We start from the raw sequence: 21,605 nt of genomic DNA, 5'->3' as shown, positions 1-21,605 counted from the left end.
GTGAGGTTGCCCCAACGCATGTCGCCATGAATGTGACTTCCTCTGGGGTGTTTTTCTAATGTAGTTGTTGTATGGCCATACCATTGTTACTGTTCTACTGTAGCTTTTCTTACATCACCTGAACTGCAGGCTTTAGGCTGAGTGCCCACTATGCGTTTTTCAAGCGCTTTTGCCGGGAATTTCCGCAGCGAAAACGCTTAAAAAACGCTTGGTAATATGTGCTCCATGGTCCCCAATGATAATCCGCATGTGCTGTGCACATGCTGCGGAAATTTCCGCTGCGGATTATCATTGCGGAAAAATACGCAGCATGTCCATTAATTTTGCTTACAGACAGCGTAATTGCCGCCATTGACTTGCATTGAAACGCTTGATATCCGCATCACTACATGTGCACACGCGGATATGAAGCGATTCAATGTGCGGATGGTACCCGGGTTTGGAGAAGAGGAGACTCTCCTCCAGACCCGGGTACCATGGTACCTGTAAAAAAAAGAATTTAAAATAAAAAATAAAGATTATACTTACCTTCCAATGGCCCCCGGCCTCCTCAGCGATGCATGCGGTGTGTTGGGCGGCTCGCGGTTGTGTAAAAGGACCTGCCATGACGTCATTTAGTCATGTGACAGGTCACGCGACCGCTGACATCGGCTGTCACGTGACCTGTCACATGACTAAATGACGTCATGGCAGGTCCTTTTACACAACCGCGAGACACCGGGGAGACCGGACGCATCGGAGAAGGAGACCGGGGGACATCGGAAGGTAAGTATAATCTTTATTTTTTATTTTTTACCATTCTTATTCTTTTTTTTTAACTATTACTTGGTCACACTATATAAATCCATGCCGGTTGCTGTTTGCATGGATTTATATAGTGTGACCAAGTTGTCAAGCACTTTCCAAGTGATGCTAAAATCGCTTGGAAAAGCGCTTGATAAACCGCATGCAGAAATGCATGTGAAGAACGCTTGACAAACGCTTCTACCTGGCAGGAAAAACGCATGTAAAATCCGCATGTACAATCCACATGTAAAATCCGCATGCGTTTTTGCTGCCAGGGAGAAGCGGAAAAAATATGCAGCATTTCTGCATCGTGGGCACATAGCCTCACATGTCTGTTCTGGGTGATTTATTGCTTCCTACTTTTTGTAGAAGAGTTTTTAGTTAGTACTCAGACTTCCAATTTTCGCATACGAGTGCTATCCATGTTTGTCACTCATATCACTCGTACCTGTAATAGTCTATGGGGCCAGTGGTCTGCAGAAAATATCGGAGACATGTTCAATTTTGATTCCAAGGTCGTATCAAATGGAGAATGAATGTCAGAATGGAGAAGGTGGATAATTTTTTTTTTAATTTCTTCCTTATGAAAAAATCTAATGACACTCGTACCACACTGATCAGAATATTCAGTCCGATTTTCTCATGCGTGAAAAAATCAGACTTCTGAATAAGCCCTAATAATAGAATATATCATGTAGGTTTATGGTATTGATTATGACCACTTACTATTGGGCAGGTATCTGCACAAGAGGTGAGAAAAGAGAACCCTCTCCAGTTCAAGTTCCGTGCCAAGTTTTTCCCTGAGGATGTGTCCGAGGAGCTTATCCAGGACATCACTCAAAAACTATTTTTCCTGCAAGTCAAAGAAGGTATCCTGAGTGATGAAGTGTACTGCCCTCCTGAGACGGCTGTCCTCCTCGGTTCTTATGCTGTACAAGCCAAGTTTGGAGACTACAGTCGGGAAACACACAAGTCTGGATACCTGAGCTCGGAACGTCTCCTACCACAAAGGTGAGCTCATTCAATTCAACTGATTTTTCAACAGGGAGCTGTTTTTGATTTGTTTGAATCGTATTAGCAGCAGTAAATTCAGTATGTTGTGGCCCTCATATAATCTCAGCTATTATTCAGTAACCATAGAGTTTTGAAATCTGTATCCTTGGAAAATATCCTATCTTCAAATATTGCTACAAGGTCGGAAATCACATTAAAAATAGGATGGGTTTATGAAGTTTAAAATTTTGCATGTGCTGAACATTTCTTGTCAGTTTTGCATTCAAAAGACCTTTATTAATTTATTCATCCTGGTGTCCATTTCTAAATGTCCATGAATTTACCATGTCTGAATGAGTGACAGTCTAAATGATGTCTGTTTCCCGTTTCTAGAGTGTTGGATCAACACAAGCTTTCCAGAGATCAGTGGGAGGAGAGGATTGAGGTGTGGCACTCAGAACATCGTGGCATGCTCAAGTAAGTTTTCTGCAGTCGGTATTTATGACTGCTTCTTTCCAGAATGCATCCCTAATTATACATGGCAATCCACCTTCGTATGAAGAGTATTTAGTCTGTAGCGCCATATTGTGGGCCATATGCAGATTGTGAAATGGAAATATGTTCATGTTAAACTGACCTTATTTTAGCTTGGGAGCTATAACGTGGGAGGTCCGAACGCTTTAGCCGTGCTATTACTTCATATTTTCCATGCCCTGCTGCTTCAATTTGAATTCACATTTCAATTCCATTCAAAATTTAGTTTGGGGGGGAAAAAGTGTTAGTGTGCATGGTTTAACTGTACAAAACTAAATATTTGGGGCCCTCATTGATCCTGAGAATCAAGAGAACACAGATTTGCTTTACTATTGCATTCCCTAAGTTTTTTCCTGCCCAGTGGAAATCCAAGCGACTGAATGGGGCCATATTGCAGTTCCCTGCACAGTGAGTGGCTGAGTGAAGGAATGGTGAAAGGAGTGGGGCACTGTAACAGTGATCGTGAAACTTTTAGAGACCGAGTGCCCAAACTGCAACCCGAAACCCACTTATTTATTACAAAGTGCCAACACGGCAATTTAACCTGAATACTGAGGTTTTGGTTTAGAAAAACAACTCATACAGAGAGCGGACAGAGGCAGCAGAGAGTAGACAAGAGTATTTGAGCAAGCAGAGGCAAAAGAGAGCAGGAAAATGCAAGAAAGAGCAGGCAGGGGTATCAGCCGGCAGAGGCAACAGAGAGCAGGCAAGGGCAAGAAAGAGCAGGCAGGGATATAAGAGCAGGCAGGGATATCAGAGCAGGCAGAAGCAACAGAGAGCAGGCAGGGATATAAGAGCAGGCAGAAGCAACAGAGTAGGCAGGGATATAAGAGCAGGCAGAGGCAACAGAGAGCAGGAAGGGATATCAGAGCAGGCAGAGGCAACAGAGAGCAAGTAGGGATATCAGAGAGCCGGCAGGGATATCAGAGAGCAGGCAAGGATATCAGAGAGCAGGCAGGGATATCAGAGAACAGGTAGGGATATCAGAGAGCTGGCAGGGATATCAGAGCAGGCAGAAGCAACAGAGAGCAGGCAGGAATATAAGAACAGGCAGGGATATCAGAGCAGGCAGAAGCAACAGAGTAGGCAGGGATATAAGAGCAGCCGGAGGCAACAGAGAGCAGGAAGGGATATCAGAGCAGACAGAGGCAACAGAGAGCAAGTAGGGATATCAGAGAGCAGGCAGGGATATCAGAGAGCAGGCAAGGATATCAGAGAGCAGGCAGGGATATCAGAGAACAGGTAGGGATATCAGAGAGCTGGCAGGGATATCAGAGCAGGCAGAAGCAACAGAGAGCAGGCAGGAATATAAGAGCAGGCAGGGATATCAGAGCAGGCAGAAGCAACAGAGTAGGCAGGGATATAAGAGCAGCCAGAGGCAACAGAGAGCAGGAAGGGATATCAGAGCAGACAGAGGCAACAGAGAGCAAGTAGGGATATCAGAGAGCAGGCAGGGATATCAGAGAGCAGGCAAGGATATCAGAGAGCAGGCAGGGATATCAGAGAACAGGTAGGGATATCAGAGAGCTGGCAGGGATATCAGAGCAGGCAGAAGCAACAGAGAGCAGGCAGGAATATAAGAACAGGCAGGGATATCAGAGCAGGCAGAAGCAACAGAGTAGGCAGGGATATAAGAGCAGCCGGAGGCAACAGAGAGCAGGAAGGGATATCAGAGCAGACAGAGGCAACAGAGAGCAAGTAGGGATATCAGAGAGCAGGCAGGGATATCAGAGAGCAGGCAAGGATATCAGAGAGCAGGCAGGGATATCAGAGAACAGGTAGGGATATCAGAGAGCTGGCAGGGATATCAGAGTAGGCAGAAGCAACAGAGAGCAGGCAGGAATATAAGAGCAGGCAGGGATATCAGAGCAGGCAGAAGCAACAGAGTAGGCAGGGATATAAGAGCAGCCAGAGGCAACAGAGAGCAGGAAGGGATATCAGAGCAGACAGAGGCAACAGAGAGCAAGTAGGGATATCAGAGAGCAGGCAGGGATATCAGAGAGCAGGCAAGGATATCAGAGAGCAGGCAGGGATATCAGAGAACAGGTAGGGATATCAGAGAACAGGCGGGGGCAACAAAGTGCAGCCACAGACAGGAGGAGGGGTACCAGACTGCAGATGTAAAGGAGTAGTAAAGTGCAGACAGCAGACTGGAGGCAGAGGAGAGACAGTGGTAAATTGCAGGATCAAGAGAGAGCAGAGATAGCAGAAAGCAAGGTAGAGAGTGTGGAGAGGAAATAAAGAACAGAGACAGAGAACAGCAGATGGGTAACAGGCGGAACTCAGTCCCAGGCATGGAGAGGGGCCATAGTGAGATCCCCAGTGCAGACCAGGTCAGGTTGCTGCCAGGCAGTGGTCTCCGTGCGCGCTGCAGGATGTATCTCCCCGGGCACCTGCTGCTCTTCTTGGCCTCGGTGGGCGCCCCATCCTCCTCGGAGGTCTTGTTCCCCTGTCCGCAGTGCACCTCAGAGCGCCTTGCCACCTGCCCTGCAGTCTGCTCCTTCTCCGCCTGTGCTGCGGCTACTGCTCCATGTGCGCTCTGCTAGAGAGGGAATTGTGTGGGTTGTACACTGCACGCTGCAGCGCCGGGCTTCACTGCTACCCCAACCCCAGCGCAGTGGCAATACGCCATCCATTTACAAAATTGGAATACACTTTTTAAATTTACAAACCTTAACAATACCCTTTGGCATATTCTTTTCCAATGATATAGTAAGCTTCATTGTTTGCTTCCACTGGAAATAGGTATGTTAGTCTGGAAGAAGCCTCAGGCTGTTTAATGTTCTTTCTGTTAGTCTCCAGCAGTGTTTTTCAGGCCAAGAATAGCAAAGTTTGTTAAACTCATCAGGTAGCTCAGACTATACTTGTGAGCTCCTGATTACTGCTGATGTTAGGTGCTGAGTTTTTGGGTTTAATGCCAATACAGATGCGTCCGTCTTTTAATTTTAATTTGGCTCAAGATAACCTACAATGCCTGGTAGAAAATAAAGAATTTTGTAAATAAAAAAAAATTATATAGTGTTCTGTGGGGCGTTGTGAGTACCACAAAAGTTTTTGTCATAAAAAGGGGCTATCTGGTGAAAATAAATTCTCATCTCTCCACAGAATAGGTGATAACCACTGAGAAACCCACCAATCAACAGAATGGGACACTTTTATCTGCTTTAGGGCAGGGACACACTGCCGTATACCTCGTGAGATGATCGCATCGCACTGCATGGACTGGCCAGCTCCTCTCCTGACCTGAGCGTGACAGCATGATGGATTTCTATGCAGCTGTCACGGTCAGGGAGCAGACAGCCAGTACGAGGTTTACTATGCGATCGTCGCACGAGAAATACGGCAGTGTGTCTTTGCCCTTAGAATGAAGTGGCAGTGTGCATGCTCGACTCCAACTTTATTAATTTTCTAAGGGATTACTAAGAACTGCACTCCACTTTTTCCAGCAGTCCCCATAGAGAATGAATGAATGAAGCAGCGGTCGTCATTCACACTGCTGATCCATCCTAACTGGGATAAAAGTGCTGATTCTGGCGACAGGTGGGGGTCCCATATAAATGTTATCACCTATCCACACTTCCCTTTACCAGACAACCCCATTAAAGCTGGTCATTTCATGCCACTCATATTAGGATATATCAAGCCAAGAGAAAAGATAAGGAGGAACGTGTCTTTTACTTACAAGACACTGATGCACACAAATATTCTTGATTTGCAGAGAGGATTCAATGCTGGAGTATCTGAAGATTGCTCAAGACTTGGAGATGTATGGTATTAACTACTTTGAAATTAAGAATAAAAAGGGCACCGACCTCTGGCTGGGTGTTGACTCCTTGGGCTTAAATATTTATGAGCACGATGACAAGTGAGTACCGTAATTCTTTGAAAATGTTGTTTGTAAAATAACATTGTTAACTGCTGCACATCTATTATTTAAAATGCCTACCTCATAAAGACATTTTCCACCTGCAGGTGCATCTCACAAAATTAGAATATCATCAAAAAGTTAATGTATTTCAGTTCTTCAATTCAAAAAGTGAAACTCCTATATTATATAGAGTCATTACAAACAGAGTGATCCATTTCAAGTGTTAATTTCGGTTAATGTTGATGATTATGGCTTACAGCCAATGAAAACACAAAAGTCATTATCTCAGCAAATTAAAATAATTAACAAAAAACACCTGCAAAGGCTTCCTAGGCGTTTAAAAAGGTCCCTTAGTCTGTTTCAGTAGGCTCCACAATCATGGAGAAGACTGCTGACTTGACAAGATGTCCAGAAGGCAGTCATTGACACACTCCACAAGGTCCCAGAGTTCCTATTTTCATTTGGAAATCAAGGTCCCAGAGTCTGGAGGAAGAGTGGAGAGGCACAATCCAAGCTGCTGGAGGCCTAGTGTGAAGTTTCCACAATCAGTGATGGTTTGGGGAGCCATGTCATCTGCTGGTGTAGGTCCACTGTGTTTTATCAAGACCAAAGTCAGCACAGCCGTCTACCAGGAAATTTTATAGCACTTCATGCTTCCCTCTGCCGACAAGCTTTCTGGAGATGGAAATTTAATTCTCCAGCAGAACTTGGTACCGGTCCACACTGCCAAAAGTACCAATACCTGGTTTAAAAACAACAGTATCACTGTGCTTGATTGGCCAGAAAACTCGCCTGACCTTAATCCCATAGAGAATCTTTGGGGTATTGTCAAAAGGAAGATGAGAGACACCAGACCCAACAATGCAGACGAGCTGAAGGCTGCTATCAAAGCAACCTGGGCTTCCATAACACCTCAGCAGTGCCACTGGCTGATCGCCTCCATGCCACACCGCATTGATGCAGTAATTGATGCAAAAGGAGCCCCGACCAAGTATTGAGTGCATTTATTGAAAATACATTACAGTAGGCCAACATTTCGGATTTTAAAATAAGTTTTCAAGCTGTTGTTATAAAGTATTCTAATTTACTGAGATAATGACTTTTGTGTTTTCATTGGCTTTAAGCCATAATCATCAACATTAACAGAAATAAACACTTGAAATAGATCACTCTGTGTGTAATGACTCTATATAATATATGAGTTTCACTTTTTGTATTGAAGAACTGAAATAAATTAACTTTTGATGATATTCTAATTTTGTGAGATGCACCTGTATATATAGGAGATAAATAGCTGACGCATGCTCCATTTAGACTCCACAGGACATGCGGTAAGGAGAATCGAGTTTAGTCAATGGTTGGCATCCCAGTTATTGAGTACCCAGTGATTCATACCTGTGGATAGCTGATATAGTTATATACATTTAACTATATCACCTATCCACCTTTAGGCTATGTGCCCACGATGCAGAAATGCTCTGGATTTTTCCGCGGATTGTACATGCGGATTGTACATGTGGATTGTACATGCGGATTGTACATGCGGATTGTACATGCGGATTGTACATGCGGATTGTACATGCGTTTTCCTGCCAGGGACATGCAGAAATGGAGCGTTATTCACTGACATTTCCGCATGTGGATTGACAAGCGCTTTCCAAGCGATTAGCATCAATTGGAAAGTGCTTGTGACAACTAGGTCACACTATATAAATCCATGCAAACAGCATGTATTTATATAGTGTGACCCGAGAGAGTGGTAAAAATAAAAAAATAAATATATACTTACCCTCCCATTGCCTGCGCTGGCTTGTTTCGCTCCGTCTCGGCTGCCGGCAGCAATGAATTGAAAGACCTGCCGACGTCAGCGTCGCGTTACCCGTCACATGACTCTGACGTCAGCGCAGGTCCTTCAATTCACTGCAAAGTGCCGGGAAGCAAGCAGGAGCGCAGCGCGGGCCGACAGAAGGTAAGTATACATTTATTTTTTATTTTATTCATTTTTTACAGATTTTTTAATGATACCTGGGTGTGGAGGAGACTCTCCTCTCATCTACACCCGGGTACTATCCGCACATCAGAACGCTTGGATTACGCATCTACATATACAGTGATGCGTAATCCATGCCGTCTAATGCAAGTCAATGGCGGCGAAGACGCAGCACTTCCGCAAAATAATTGGAAGTGCTGCGTTTTTTTCCGCAATGATAATCCGCAGTGGAAATTTCCGCAGCATGTGCACAGCACATGCGGATTATCATTGGGGAACATGGCAGACCTTCTACCAAGCGTTTTTAATGCGTTTCCGCAGCTGCAAAAATGCTGCAGAAACACATTAAAAACGCATCGTGGGCACACAGCCATATACAGTATATATATCAATGAGTAATTCTTGTAACATGTTTACAGTAGGTCACTATACAATAGCGGCCATGCAGCTTAGCTTGACAGCAGATTGGATTCATGTAGTTGTGCCTTGTGATGTAGAGCTGTAATTATCATGCCAGAATCAAGGATCCCAGTGGTGTACGGTGCCTGTATGTCTGTACCATTTAGTGAATACTGATTCCAAATTAGACAGACGTGGTCCCTTATTGACTGCTTTATGTAATGAAATGTTTAGTGTAATGATTAAGAATATTATTTGTCCTTATTGCAGTCATTCTCTGCTGTGGCAGTGTACTTCTTATTATCAGGTAGCATGAAAGACTAGGTAATTATGTGTCGGGATGGCGGAATAAACAAGCAAGGGAAGTGATTTGATATTAAAACTGTATATTCCAGTGCTATTCTGCATGTAAAGATGGGGGTCTATATGTGTGCTGCACCCGTCTCCATCCAGTGGCTCAGTACAAGGTGTGGTCAGCCCCCTGCCCTGTCTGAAGAAATAGAAAGGAGTACATGAAGTCATTCTTTCGCAAGCTGCCAGCATTACAGATTCCACCCTGTGGAGAAACAAGGAGTGCCTGTCTAGGTTACGTAATAGAAACTGCCAGGACTTTTTTTATTTCATTATTTGAAATACGGGATACCTACAGAGTCACTATGGAGACACAAACAGGTTCTACGAGCTGCGGGGAGCTGCAAAATACTAGACGGAGCAGAAAAACATACCTTAGATCACATCAGAAACCCCAAATATGTGGACAAAGCATTTTTTGTAGTCTTTGACTCAGTTCCTAATTGACTAGTTTTTAAACCTGATTTCCCAGATGACTTGTGGCAAGCATATAAATCCAAATATGTTGTTACAGTTTTTAGATCGATCTATCTATCTATCTATCTATCTATCTATCTATCTATCTATCTATCTATCTTTCTTCCAGAGGCAGTCAGTAGCAGATTGTCTAATAACTTTTCAGTGTGTTTTCAGGAGAGTTTTATTTCCATTGTGTTATTCATTGTGTACGTTGCCAAGTACTTTTGTGGCTATCTGCCAGGTTTCACCTGTAAACACTTGTGATAAGTTTTATATCAAGATGTCTGTGACTGCACATTTAGCACATCATGTACTTTGTATGTTAGGTATTCCCTGAAGTTTTGTCTGACCTGTCGAAAAATGTTTTAACTGTAGTACTTTTTTTTTTATTCCATACTCAAGAACTTAGAATTAGAAAACGGGTTTTCTTTCTTCCAGAAACAGGGCCACTCTTGTCCATGGTCTGTGAATAACTCAATTTGCAGACCAAGGACAAGAATGGTACTATGTCTAGAAAAAAGAAGCAAACATGTTTTCTTAAAGGGGTCTGTTTGACTGCTCACTGGGCGCTGTAAGGATTCGCCATTGTCTGCCCTTGGAAAGGTGATCAAGTATGCAATATGCATACTCCTGGGCAGAACCCGTCAAGTAGGCGCGGCCTCAATCAATACAAGTGTGTTGAGCGAGGCCGTGCCAAATAGACAGGTCGTGCCCGGGTGTATGCATATCGCATACTTGACTCGCATTCTTGGGACAGACAGCAGCAAATCCTCGCAGCACACAGTGCGTATGTTGGGAGGATTCACAAGTCTGCAGTCACACCGAGTGACTGCAGACTTTTCAATGTAGACCGGACAACCCCTTTAATTCTAGCCAACCATAATAAGATTACATGTGTAAATATAAGAAAAGTAGTCCGCTCACCTGTTCTGGGCGTGGAGAAATCTATGCCACACACGGATCCAGCCAGAGCAACTAGGAGAGGATCCAAAACAATATCAAATGATCCAGTGAAGACGGCATGTAGATAAAAATAAAACTTAGCTTTTAATTAGCCATATAAAATATTTCTCCACATGGTGTTAGAGGCAAAGTGCAGCTGTGCAAAGATAAAGACCTACGCGTTTCGACGAGTCTTAATCATGGCCTGAGTTTTATTTTTATCTACATGCCGTCTTCGCTTGATCATTTGATATTGTTTTGGATAATAAGATTACAGTTAGATATGTAACACAGGGCAGAACCTAAAGCTGAATCCAGCCAATCTACACAGCACATAACACCATGTGTGAATATGGCCTTAATGTGGCTTTCCACCACTTTTTTGCGCTATATAGTGCAACATAGGCTGATATTAAAGAATAATGTACACACTTTTTTTTTTCCTTTTATAATATGCAGGCCCTTTTTATGCCTTCAAAATGTACAGGCTTTTGTTTGACATTATAATGTTCATGTTATTTTTCTATGCATTTATAATGTACAAGCCCTTTTTTATGCCTTCATAAAGTATAGGCATTTTTATAATGTACAGGCTCTTTTTTTATGCTTTTATAGTTTTAGTTGATGTGCCATATCTGGGTTCTCTACCATGTAGATTCTTTCTTCCCCACCTCCTGCTTGTGATAGGCAGAAGATGCATCTCAGCAACCACAGATAAATAGATCTGTAGATTGTCAGTGTGAGACAGAGTTTTATAACTCTACAGCTGATCACTGTATGGACTCACGTCTTATATCACTGCTCCCTTATATATGGCAGAAATGATGCTACATAAGGGACATATAGGGTAACAAGGAGGATCAAGCTGGGTAAAAAAGGGGTATTGTCTGAGAGCTGCCCGAAGGGATGTGATAGGTGATGATCATAGAACGTTCACAGGAAGTCAGAGACTGGACTCCTGTCTACACAGGAGAGAACATACTGGACTAGTGGTCTGACTGCAGATCACATTAAACTAATATTCTGTGTTAAAAAATTTTTCCAGCAATTATTTTATTACTGATTAGACTCTCAGAAGTTAAAAATAACAAAAAGTGGTTTACTCACCCACCCAGCGCTGGTTCTTTGTCAACAGGATCCAATGTCACAGGTACATCCTATATGCCTGTTGCAGCCGATAAGTGGGCTCACGTGTGATGCCAAGGTAGGCATCACATGACACCACTGAGCCAGTAGTTTACTAGAGTGGGTGTGGACAGCTGCAAAGAGCCGGTGCTTGGGCAGTGGTTGGTGAATAAAACTTTTTGTTTTTTTTTAAAGCCTCTGAAAGCTTTTCAGTAAAGAAAAAAAAAATTATTGGTGGACCCTTTTAAGTAGACAATTGCACATACATTTTACTATGAGTATGATAGTATGCAAACGAATCTGCTAAAGATCATACAGGTAAGTAGTCCAAGTGAAAGCATGCACCTAAACTCCACCGCTGTCATCTCTGCGCCATCTTCTTCTACCTTGCATCATGTCATATTCCAATTTGCCGGCTGTTTCATGCTCTAGTACTGTGCACAGTTTCCATAATCAATACATTTTTAATTTTATTTCCTTTGCCTTCTGTTAGATTGACCCCAAAAATTGGTTTCCCCTGGAGTGAAATCAGGAATATCTCCTTCAATGACAAGAAGTTCATCATTAAACCAATTGACAAGAAGGCACCTGTAAGTGTGACCTTTAGAAGAAGTTAACATTAAGCATGGACTTTTCTCCCCAAAGTGTTCTAGATGGATGGAAAACAGTTGCTAGTTTCATAATTGGTTCAATTTTTACAAGTTATAATTGGGTATAAATACAGCTAGATTACAGGTGTACAGATTCCATTGTATTTTTGTCAATAAGATTAGCAAGCATTTGTCATTCTGATATTGTCATGTAGACCACATCCAATACTTTAAGCCACCTACAACCTCAAAAATGGCAACCTTAATTTATTAGTGCATTTAACTATGAATTGTCTGGGTATAATTCATTTTCTTTTGTAATGACAGGACTTTGTCTTTTATGCTCCACGCCTGAGAATTAACAAGAGAATCTTGCAGCTTTGCATGGGTAATCATGAACTGTATATGCGCCGCAGGAAGCCAGACACTATTGAAGTACAGCAGATGAAAGCACAGGCCAAAGAAGAGAAGTCTCAAAAGCAACTGGAGCGGTGAGGAGACCAGTACATGACTTTTACTTGTGTAACAAAGACTGGCACAGCCATTGTGGCTGATGTAGCTGGTAATGGTAGTGTATGGAGCTATGATACTCTGTTACTTGGAAAAGTTGGAAAAAAATATTGATCATGATTAGAGATGAGACAATCGACTCACGAGTCCATCGGCCAGGTCGGTAATCTGTGACCACTGGATGTGAGGCCTGCAAATCTCCTTACCTCCTGGAATTCTTCTTATGATTAGCCAGGGCTGAGGTGACGTCATCATTGCGTTATGACCCACACATGATGTCGCATCAAGACTGTTAGTCAAAAGAAGAGCTGGGAATGCCGGGAGTTAGAGATTTACAGGCCACCTGTCCAGCTGCCAAGAGATTCCTAACCTGGCCGAAGGACTTGAGTCCTGTGAATCAATTCTCCCATCTCTAGACATGATGATTAGTCAAAAAGTTTGTGGTAATAATAACACAAGTAAATCAAATGGTAAAACTGGAGAGACAAAAAGGCACAAAGAGGGTCTTATCTGATTACCAAGTGGTATAAAATATTATACATACGCTGACCTGATGGGGCTATAAGAGCATGTAAAGGCTGCAGCAGGACCACCATTGAGATACGTTGCAATAAATGAGGAATACGGTGGTTCAGAGTCCGCGCTGCCCAAGGTACAAAGGTACGGGTGTTGTGTACAAAGCCAGATGTGCATGCGGCAAAGAGTACATGGGAAAAACTGTTCGGGAATTTAGGAGGAGGGTGGGGGAACATATTGGTGACATCAATAATGATCATAACACATCTATTTCTAGACACATCAATGGAGTACATGGAAGTGATACTTAACTTTTGAAATTCACAGCTATTGACTTGGTTAGATCACCTAAAAAAAGGGGCAACTATGATAAACTGCTACTCCAAAGGGAGATCTTAATGAACAGCTTAATTTTAGCTGTTCTTTATAATCTTCTTCCTCCTCTCTTTTTATTCCCCCAGTACACTTTAACCATTACCCTTTTTTCCCCACCCCCTTTTTGTATACATTTTCTTTGCATTTGTGGCCGTTTCTGTATACAATCAATCCCAGTGTTCTATTGTCACTGTTATTGGCCTGCAATAAATGTCCTAGAACCAGGTTCCATACCTGGGTGATAGAGTGTTGTTTTTACAGCAATTATAAGGTGCCATGCATGTTTTTTCTGGCCACAATTCCGCTGCAGAAACGCATAAAAAACGCATAGTGGGCACAAAGCCTAAAAACTGTGAGTAAAAACTTGAAGACTGCACCCCGCTGTGTCATTGACTTAATTGCTGCGTCACCTGCCTTGCACTACAGCACCAACATCTAAAATTCCTATTTAACTGCCCTGAGGCCTAGCTCTACCCGTGGAGAGCTAAACCACCTCTGCTGCGTCACCAACGGCCCCAGTGGATCTGAACAGCAGCGGCGGCCACCTATAGCCGCATACCACGGGTGGCGTCACGAAACTCTATCCCCAAAACTTTAATCCCCTCTTTTCTTTATTTATTGACCGCCCTGAGCCACGGACCGGGTCACTGCCACCGTGACTACCCCAATAGAACCGACCGGCCCGGCTACCATAAAATCCATGCCGGTTGCATGGATTTATATAGTGTGACCAAGTTGACCAGCACTTTTCAAGTGATGCTAAAATCGCCTGGAAAGCGCTTGACAACCCTCATGCGAAATCGCATGTGCAAAACGCTTCACTTACGCTTGTCACTTACGCGTTTTTTCTGCCAGGGTGATGCAGAAATGCTCAGGAAAAATCCGGAGCATTTCTGCATCGTGGGCACTTAGCCTTACGGTGCTCTAGGTTACAACTGCTAGCCATGTTATAACAGCACACCTGTGTCCTCCAGGGAAGTGATCCAGCCAACTTTCGGATAACTTGGGTGCACTTGATCGGGACCCGCTTTTTGTGTATCTTCCCTGGTCATCTCTCTGCGCTGGCTCTCGCCCTCCTGCCCTGCGCCTCATACACAGTATCCCGAGCCAGTGGTCCCGGGCCTTGTTGGGCGATGTCCTCTCTGTCCCCTTGGTCCTGTATGGCCACCTTTTCCTCAAATGTGTGTGGTTTTGGCTACGGCACTTAGAGATACCGCAACCTCCGGTTTGCTAGCTGAGTCCTGCAGTCCTCCACTAGTCTGGGGTCGGTACCCTACTGCGACCTGATCCCTTCACGGTCGGCGTGAACTCGGGCGCACGGGTGGACTCCGCACTTCCCGTGCCCCTATGATCCTTTTTCTGTCTCTGGAGTCCTTCTCTCTGATTCCCTCTCTCCTCTTGTTCTTTCTCTTACTGGGCCCCTCTGACTGGACCCTCATTCTTCAATGGTCCTCACTCACTGCACTCTTACTCCTAGGACCCCTTCTCTCTTCACTCCCTGTGACAGACTCCTGTCACCAACTGCTCTGACTGACTTTCTAGATCTTTCTACCCGTCTTTTTATACTACCTGTCATGTGACCCACGTCACCAACTGTCACTCTACGTGGTCCCCTCTACCTTCAGTCCTTCCTTCAGTGCTCCCCTAAACTACTTCCTCCACCCACCTACTCTACCTAGTTCCCCCTCCAGACAGGGACTATGCTCTCCCTCAGGAGCAATCTCGCCCTTCCCTACTGAAGTGATGTGGTGTTGGATGTTGGTGTCTGGGTCCCTTCTTACCTCTGTGGTGACTGGACCGGCAGGGGCGCCACAGTTCCCTTTAATAAGAGGAGTTAAACATTTTTCCTTTCCTATTGTTTCCAATACAGACAACAGCTTGAAAATGAGAAGAAGAAGAGGGAAGCCATTGAGAAAGAGAAGGAATTGATGATAAGGGAGAAGGAGGAACTCATGCTCAGGTTGCATGAGTATGAAGAGAAGACAAAGAGGGCAGAAAGAGGTAAGATGTGGAAGTGACCAGGAATGTGCATGATAAAGTGTAAGCTTTTCACTGTATGGACTATTGATATAAACATCTTGTATTGATAACTGCTTTCCACCAAGCAATAACTAGACTATTTAAGAGTACTATAGAAAAATGAAATGTTAGAATGAATGCTTTTTTACTTGTATTTCCCTCTGTGTGCACCTGCAACTAATACATAGATTTTACACAGAGATTTTTTGTGAAATCAGCCCTATTGCAGTAATATTTTCGCTGTGTGTATGGGGTTATCTTTTTGGAAACTTGGTTAAATTGGAACAGAAAATAGTTTTTAGCATTCAAATGTAAACGTGCAGAAGCTTTTGAAAAATGTTATTTTTGAGTTTTGCCTTAGATTCATTATTTGTGTTCCTAAACAGAATTATCAGACCAGATCAGAAAAGCCCGTGAATTGGAGGAAGAGAGACAAAGAGCTCAGTTTGAAGCAGAGAGACTGGAGGCGGAACGCATAGCTGCCCTCCGTGCCAAAGAAGAGCTGGAAAGACAAGCTGTTGACCAAATGAAGAGCCAAGAACAGCTGGTATGACACAAATCCATCCTTCGCTTTTATCAGACATTTGCCTAAATCATCTGTAAAAAAAAAAGTTGACACTCTTTTTTTCCAAAATGAGAGGTGTGGTTTGTGGTTGAAGGTTCACGCGGAGTGTAACCTAGTTAAATATAGGACTCGTTCATGGAGTATCTGGTCAGATGTTTGCTTTTCATAGGATTTCAGTACCTAATAGTTATAATTAGCCTTGACATCTTAACTTATTTTTTTTCTGTTTTATGTACGAGGGTGCAAAAAAGTTCATCAGCAACCTTGAAACATTCACTCAATAAAGAAAATATGGAAGATTAAAAATTGAGGTGGGGTTATACATTCAGAGGTAGGGAGGGATGGGAATGGGGAGCCAGGTGGAGCTCTCATCCAATCACCAACTTGGTAGCCTAACAGACCAGAGAAACAGAAAAACTAATAACTAGCATGACATGAGCTGAGCAGCACAGTGGCTCAGTGATTAGCACTGCAGCCTTGCATCACTGGAGTTCTGGGTTCAAATCCCACCAAGGACAACATCTGCAAGGAGTTTGTATGTTCTTCCCATGTTCATGTGGGTTTCCTCCAGGTGCTCCGGTTTCCTCCCACATTCGAAAGACATACTGATAGGGAATTTAGATTGTGAACCCCAATGGGGACAGTGCCCATAATGTCTGTAAAGCGCTGTGGAATTAATGGCGTTATATAAGTGAGTAAAATAAAAAAATAAATGAGCGCTTTATATTCCATGGAGTTTTGATATGTAAACCAGTATTGCCATCTTCACAAAAAACGTTCACTAGAGTTTCTAATTTGAGGACATTCTAATCTTTAATTTACAGTAGTGTAAATGAAGAATGTGGATACAACTAGTCTAAGCCCACACCAGGATCGGTCACAGATTTCTGACCCGGTGACAACTCACTGCCTGAGAGGAATATCCCAGTTTACAATTTCTATAATAAAATGGCCCCATCACATAATTCAAACATCAGCCCGTCTTAGTCACATGTCAAGACCGGCTGCAGTTTGAAAAAAACAATGTTCCCAAGATCTGTGTCTCAAAAGGCAGAAGAGCTGTACAGTAAGCATGCATGCTTCTAATCCCTGAGGAGTGTTTGACAGGAGAAGAAATAAATATTTTTCTCACTGACTGAGCTTAAGGGATGTTATTCTATAGCCTCAGTCAGCCAAAGAGAAGGTTTATTTTTTCTCCCGTCACAGCCGTTCTCCGGTAGGTGTGTTTAGGATACTAATCTTCCGACATATTAGACACAGGTCTAGGGTGCCATGTTTATTCAGACTGCAGTCCATCCTGACATGTGACCAGGATGGACTGCTATTTGATTTACACATTTTATTACATTCTTGGAGATCCCTTTTAAGTATCACTCTTTGCTGTACGTACAAGTTATGTCAAAATTCCAGCCAATGGTTATCTCTAATTTCTACTTTATGCACATAAATAATTGGGTTTAATTGTGACTAGTAAGTGTCACTAAACCACTACTGAGATAACAAAACACGTCATAAAAAAGTTCACCCAGTCCACTGACTTTGTTTTGAGTTTTATTTCTCTAATAACCCAGAGGCGATATACCAGTAGAGTCCAGTTTTCAAGTGAGGTCAACTAATAAATTAACCAGGGCCCAAGTAAGAGAACTCTCACAGAACAAGTGGTTTGCAGGGGATTCACTCTCTGATTAAAAAGTGAGCAATCAGGGATTTTTTTAACTCTTTTTGCTATATTGACTATCACGGATATAAGTAATGTACTGTATGAGCTTGTCTGTACTGTTATCTATTCCATTTCATTATTTTCACTACAATAAATGAATTATAATCATGCAATCTTTCATTTTACTTTAGGCTTCAGAACTAGCAGAGTATACAGCCAGGATTTCCCTTCTGGAAGAAGCAAAAAGAGCTAAGGAAGATGAAGTTGGTGAATGGCAATTGCGGGTATGTAGTCACATTTTTTTTAATATGCATTATTTATTCTTTGTATACGCACAATATATCAGTCTCCCACTAAATGCTCAGCGTTATTCAACAACGAAAACAAGATCAGCCAGTTTATACTGTACATCTCTGTTTGAGAAAAGCTATTCTGATGTATTTTGTCCTGACTGAAGCACAAAGGATGCTCTTCAGGGCTGAATGTAACCCTATGGATGTGTTTGGCATATAGGCAGGGAGCTTTTCCGACCATATATGCCAACTTGGCTCTAAATGTGATGTAAACATATTCTTAATGGATTAGGATTTATGAGTAGAATTGCAAAATATGGATCTGTCATCTAGGAGAATTAAACATGCAAGAAGGCAACTGTGCACCATAGACTGATAAGCTGCTTCTCACACCTGGGTAACAAAATAGATAGAAGACTGTTCAGCAATGAGTAAATCCTGTTCAGATTAATGTGGATTGGCAGTGTAAGCTGTTAGACCCCATCGATTTGATAATTCTGACTTGTTATAACAGTATAAAGGGAGCCCATGTCATTAAACATTACAACTGTTGTTATTACCATTTATTGTTTTTTAGTCCATCTGCTCTATTGGCCCATAACTTTTAAACAGAAAAATTCTTCTCAATGGAGTGCCTGCAATCTGCCAGTTATAAATCCCTTTATGTGTGGACTCAATGGGGCAGATTTATGAAACTGTCTGCGTAGCCCACTAGAACTAATACTTTTTCTTTTAAACATTTTTATAAATCAGCCACTAATTTTGACAAGTGAATCTTACAATTGGTAAGAGCTGACAAAAGTCTCGATGTGGCACCATTTACACATCAAAATGTACTTTAGCTTTAGCCTTGTTTTTAATCCAAAAATGTATTTCGTTCATGTTTTTTTCACTATGGTAGTTCTGAGAAAATGCTGGTCATTCTAAGTGTTAAGTTCCTTTTTTATTTGGTTAACAGGCAAAGGAAGCCCAAAGCGATCTTCTTAGGACAAAAGAGGAGCTGCACATGGTCATGAGTGCTCCCCCACTTCCTCCTCCACCAGTATATGAGCCTCCACCAGTCAGGGAGTACGTCAACGAGCACTTGCCGGATGATGGAGTAGAATACAGTGCAGAATTCACCTATGACAATTTCCATGATGACCGCAAAGAGGAGTCGCGTATTACTGAGGCAGAGAAGAATGAGCGTGTACAGAGGCAGCTAATGGTGAGTGCAGATCCATTTGGCCTTTTAAGATATGAAATAAGTGGCAGATTTATCAAGCATAACCTTTCTTGATCATTTACACATCATTCATTGGTTAAATAATTATAGCCCTCAACTCCATTTGTTATTAGAAAGGCATCTAGTTCTTTTTAACACCCTGGCGACATCCGATCACAATAATCCCATTTTCACAAAACATGAAAGGTAAATAAAAAAAATGAACATATTTGGTAATCAACCACGTCTATTACTGTCCGAACAAATTAAATGTTATAACGTTTATCCCACACAGAAAACAAAGAAAATAAAAATGGCAAACTCATCTCCTCCTGAAAACAAAATGTAATAAAAGTTGTATGTATACCAAAATAGTACCCATGAAAAGTACAAGTTGTCCCTCAAGAAATAAGCCCTCATTATACTACTCTTATCAACATACAAAAGATATTTTTTTTTCACATAAAGTGTTTTTCTGGGACTGTTTTTTTTATCCTGTGGAGCTAAGAACTTAATGGCAGGTAGTTGCTAACTACCTGGCTGTTGTACCCAGCAACTGTCTTCGGCAGCTCAGATCGGTCACGGACCGCTCTTGCCGGCAATTCTCATGCTTTCGGTGACGTCATGTCAACAGAGCAGCTTATTGTTTTACACTGTGCTATGTCAATGTGCCTTGGGGAGCCAGCAGTCAACCTTCATGACGTCTGCAGTGATGTTCTGTCGACAAAGCATACCGGAGGAGAAGGCGCTGCTCTGTTGACGTGAACACCAGCAGAGATCTCTGCTAAGCCAGCAGAGATCATCAAAGGGCAAAACAGGCAGGCAGTAGTTAGTAACTACCTGCTTGTAATTTCTTAGTCCCAATAACCAAAGTTCCGGATATTCACTTTTAATTTTTTTTTTCATATTTTTCCACTTAAAAAAATAAAATTAAAAAAAGACATAAATTTGCTATCACTATAACCATAGAACAAAGTTGCCAGGTAATTTTCACTGCAAAGAGAACATCGTAAAAACAAAACCCCAAACAAAATGATGGCTTAAATTGCAGTTTTTCTTTTCATTTCCATCCCACTTGAATTTTTTTCCCCGTTTCTCAGCTCATAAGTGATGACTCTTGAAAGGCGAGGAGAAGAAACAAAAGTGAACATTGACTGAGTCTCCAAAGTGTTAAATGTATAAATTTCCAAAAATTAGAAATATCACTTGGAATTAATTTCCAGTCATTTTTACCTTACTGTGTAGATAAGAAAAGAAAGCAACGTTAATAGAGAAGATTTATTTTTGCTACTCTGTTTTTTTTTTACGGTTCCAAAATCAAAAGGTATGATTAAATATTCCTAAATTTCTCTACCAGGCTTTGACAAGTGAGCTCTCTCAAGCTCGAGATGATAGCAAGAAGACACACAATGATATCTTACATACAGAAAACGTACGAGTGGGCCGTGACAAGTACAAGACCCTGAGACAAATCCGGCAGGGCAACACCAAACAGAGGATCGATGAATTTGAAGCAATGTAATGGACTTTGTCACCAGACACAGTCATATCTCCATTGAGGATGGAGTTACTGAAAGGTCCATGTGTGATAACATTGTATAGTTGACTCATAATAGCTACAAAAGGAAACAATGTTTTTTTTTCTCCACTTTCTACTTTTTTTAGACAGCAGGCAGGTCTTTATAGCTACTCGGGGCCAAAATGCATTACGGCTGCCGTATGCAACCGCAGCACATTTTTGCACCAATTATTTAAGATTATAAGTTTATTAGAAATTATGTTTATCAAGTTACAACTAATTAATGTTAATATTATGGTGCCAAAAGGCTTGCTCTCTTTGTGGAGAATTAAAAAAAAAATTTTTTTGTAAGGCTTGATTCAAATTTGATCTGGTTCGCAGTTTGGCACCTGATTAATACACTGATGCCAATGGGTCATTTGTTTATATTATATTTTTTTTCACTGTAAATTGCATTGGTGTAATTAAAGATTTCTGGGTGAATATTGTGCCATACTTTTGATCTGTGTAATTTTCACCACCACAAATCTGTATTTACTCCTCGTAACATTTATCTGAGATCAAAGTTTTGAGTGTTAACAACTTAAAATAAAAGGAAAACTATGTCAAATATTTTATTATCATGACCTTGTGGGTGAATTTAGATTTGCATTTAGGGACATATCTTTTACAACTGATAAAATGGCTAAATTGTAATAATTCAAACTTTTAATCCCATCTTCAGGATTGATGATTTTTGCCTTGGAAGGTAGTTTTTTGGTGCTCATTTTTCCCTTTTCCTACGTAATACATTCTTTACGACCTGTAAAAAGGAAAATGTGAACAATGACAACTGTACTGCTCATATTTGTGGTTCACAACAGTGGTTGTCACTTTTAAGATCTATTGAGCTATTAGTAAATCTACT

The 21,605-nt window shown here is 42.0% G+C and overlaps 1 protein-coding gene across 1 annotated transcript in view; it reads left to right on the top strand.

The window, feature by feature from the left end:
* Nucleotides 1-21,310, top strand: part of EZR (ezrin) — a 101,699-nt gene extending 80,389 nt beyond the window's left edge. The window contains exons 5-14 of the mRNA XM_073671361.1: nucleotides 1,523-1,797; nucleotides 2,173-2,256; nucleotides 6,032-6,178; nucleotides 11,941-12,037; nucleotides 12,365-12,528; nucleotides 15,309-15,439; nucleotides 15,844-16,004; nucleotides 17,874-17,966; nucleotides 18,934-19,182; nucleotides 20,537-21,310. Of these exons, the coding sequence (XP_073527462.1) occupies nucleotides 1,523-1,797; nucleotides 2,173-2,256; nucleotides 6,032-6,178; nucleotides 11,941-12,037; nucleotides 12,365-12,528; nucleotides 15,309-15,439; nucleotides 15,844-16,004; nucleotides 17,874-17,966; nucleotides 18,934-19,182; nucleotides 20,537-20,701 (1,566 nt within the window). The 3' untranslated portion in view covers nucleotides 20,702-21,310. The remainder of the gene's footprint in view (nucleotides 1-1,522; nucleotides 1,798-2,172; nucleotides 2,257-6,031; nucleotides 6,179-11,940; nucleotides 12,038-12,364; nucleotides 12,529-15,308; nucleotides 15,440-15,843; nucleotides 16,005-17,873; nucleotides 17,967-18,933; nucleotides 19,183-20,536) is intronic.
* The last annotated feature ends 295 nt before the right edge of the window (nucleotides 21,311-21,605 follow it).

This window comes from Phyllobates terribilis, unplaced genomic scaffold (assembly GCF_046119375.1).
Source record: "Phyllobates terribilis strain yellow unplaced genomic scaffold, ASM4611937v1 Scaffold_3__8_contigs__length_932513732, whole genome shotgun sequence".
NCBI classification, from domain to species: domain Eukaryota; kingdom Metazoa; phylum Chordata; class Amphibia; order Anura; family Dendrobatidae; genus Phyllobates; species Phyllobates terribilis.
The sequence above is the reverse complement of the archived record's forward strand: the minus strand, read 5'-3'. Positions and strand labels throughout refer to the sequence as shown.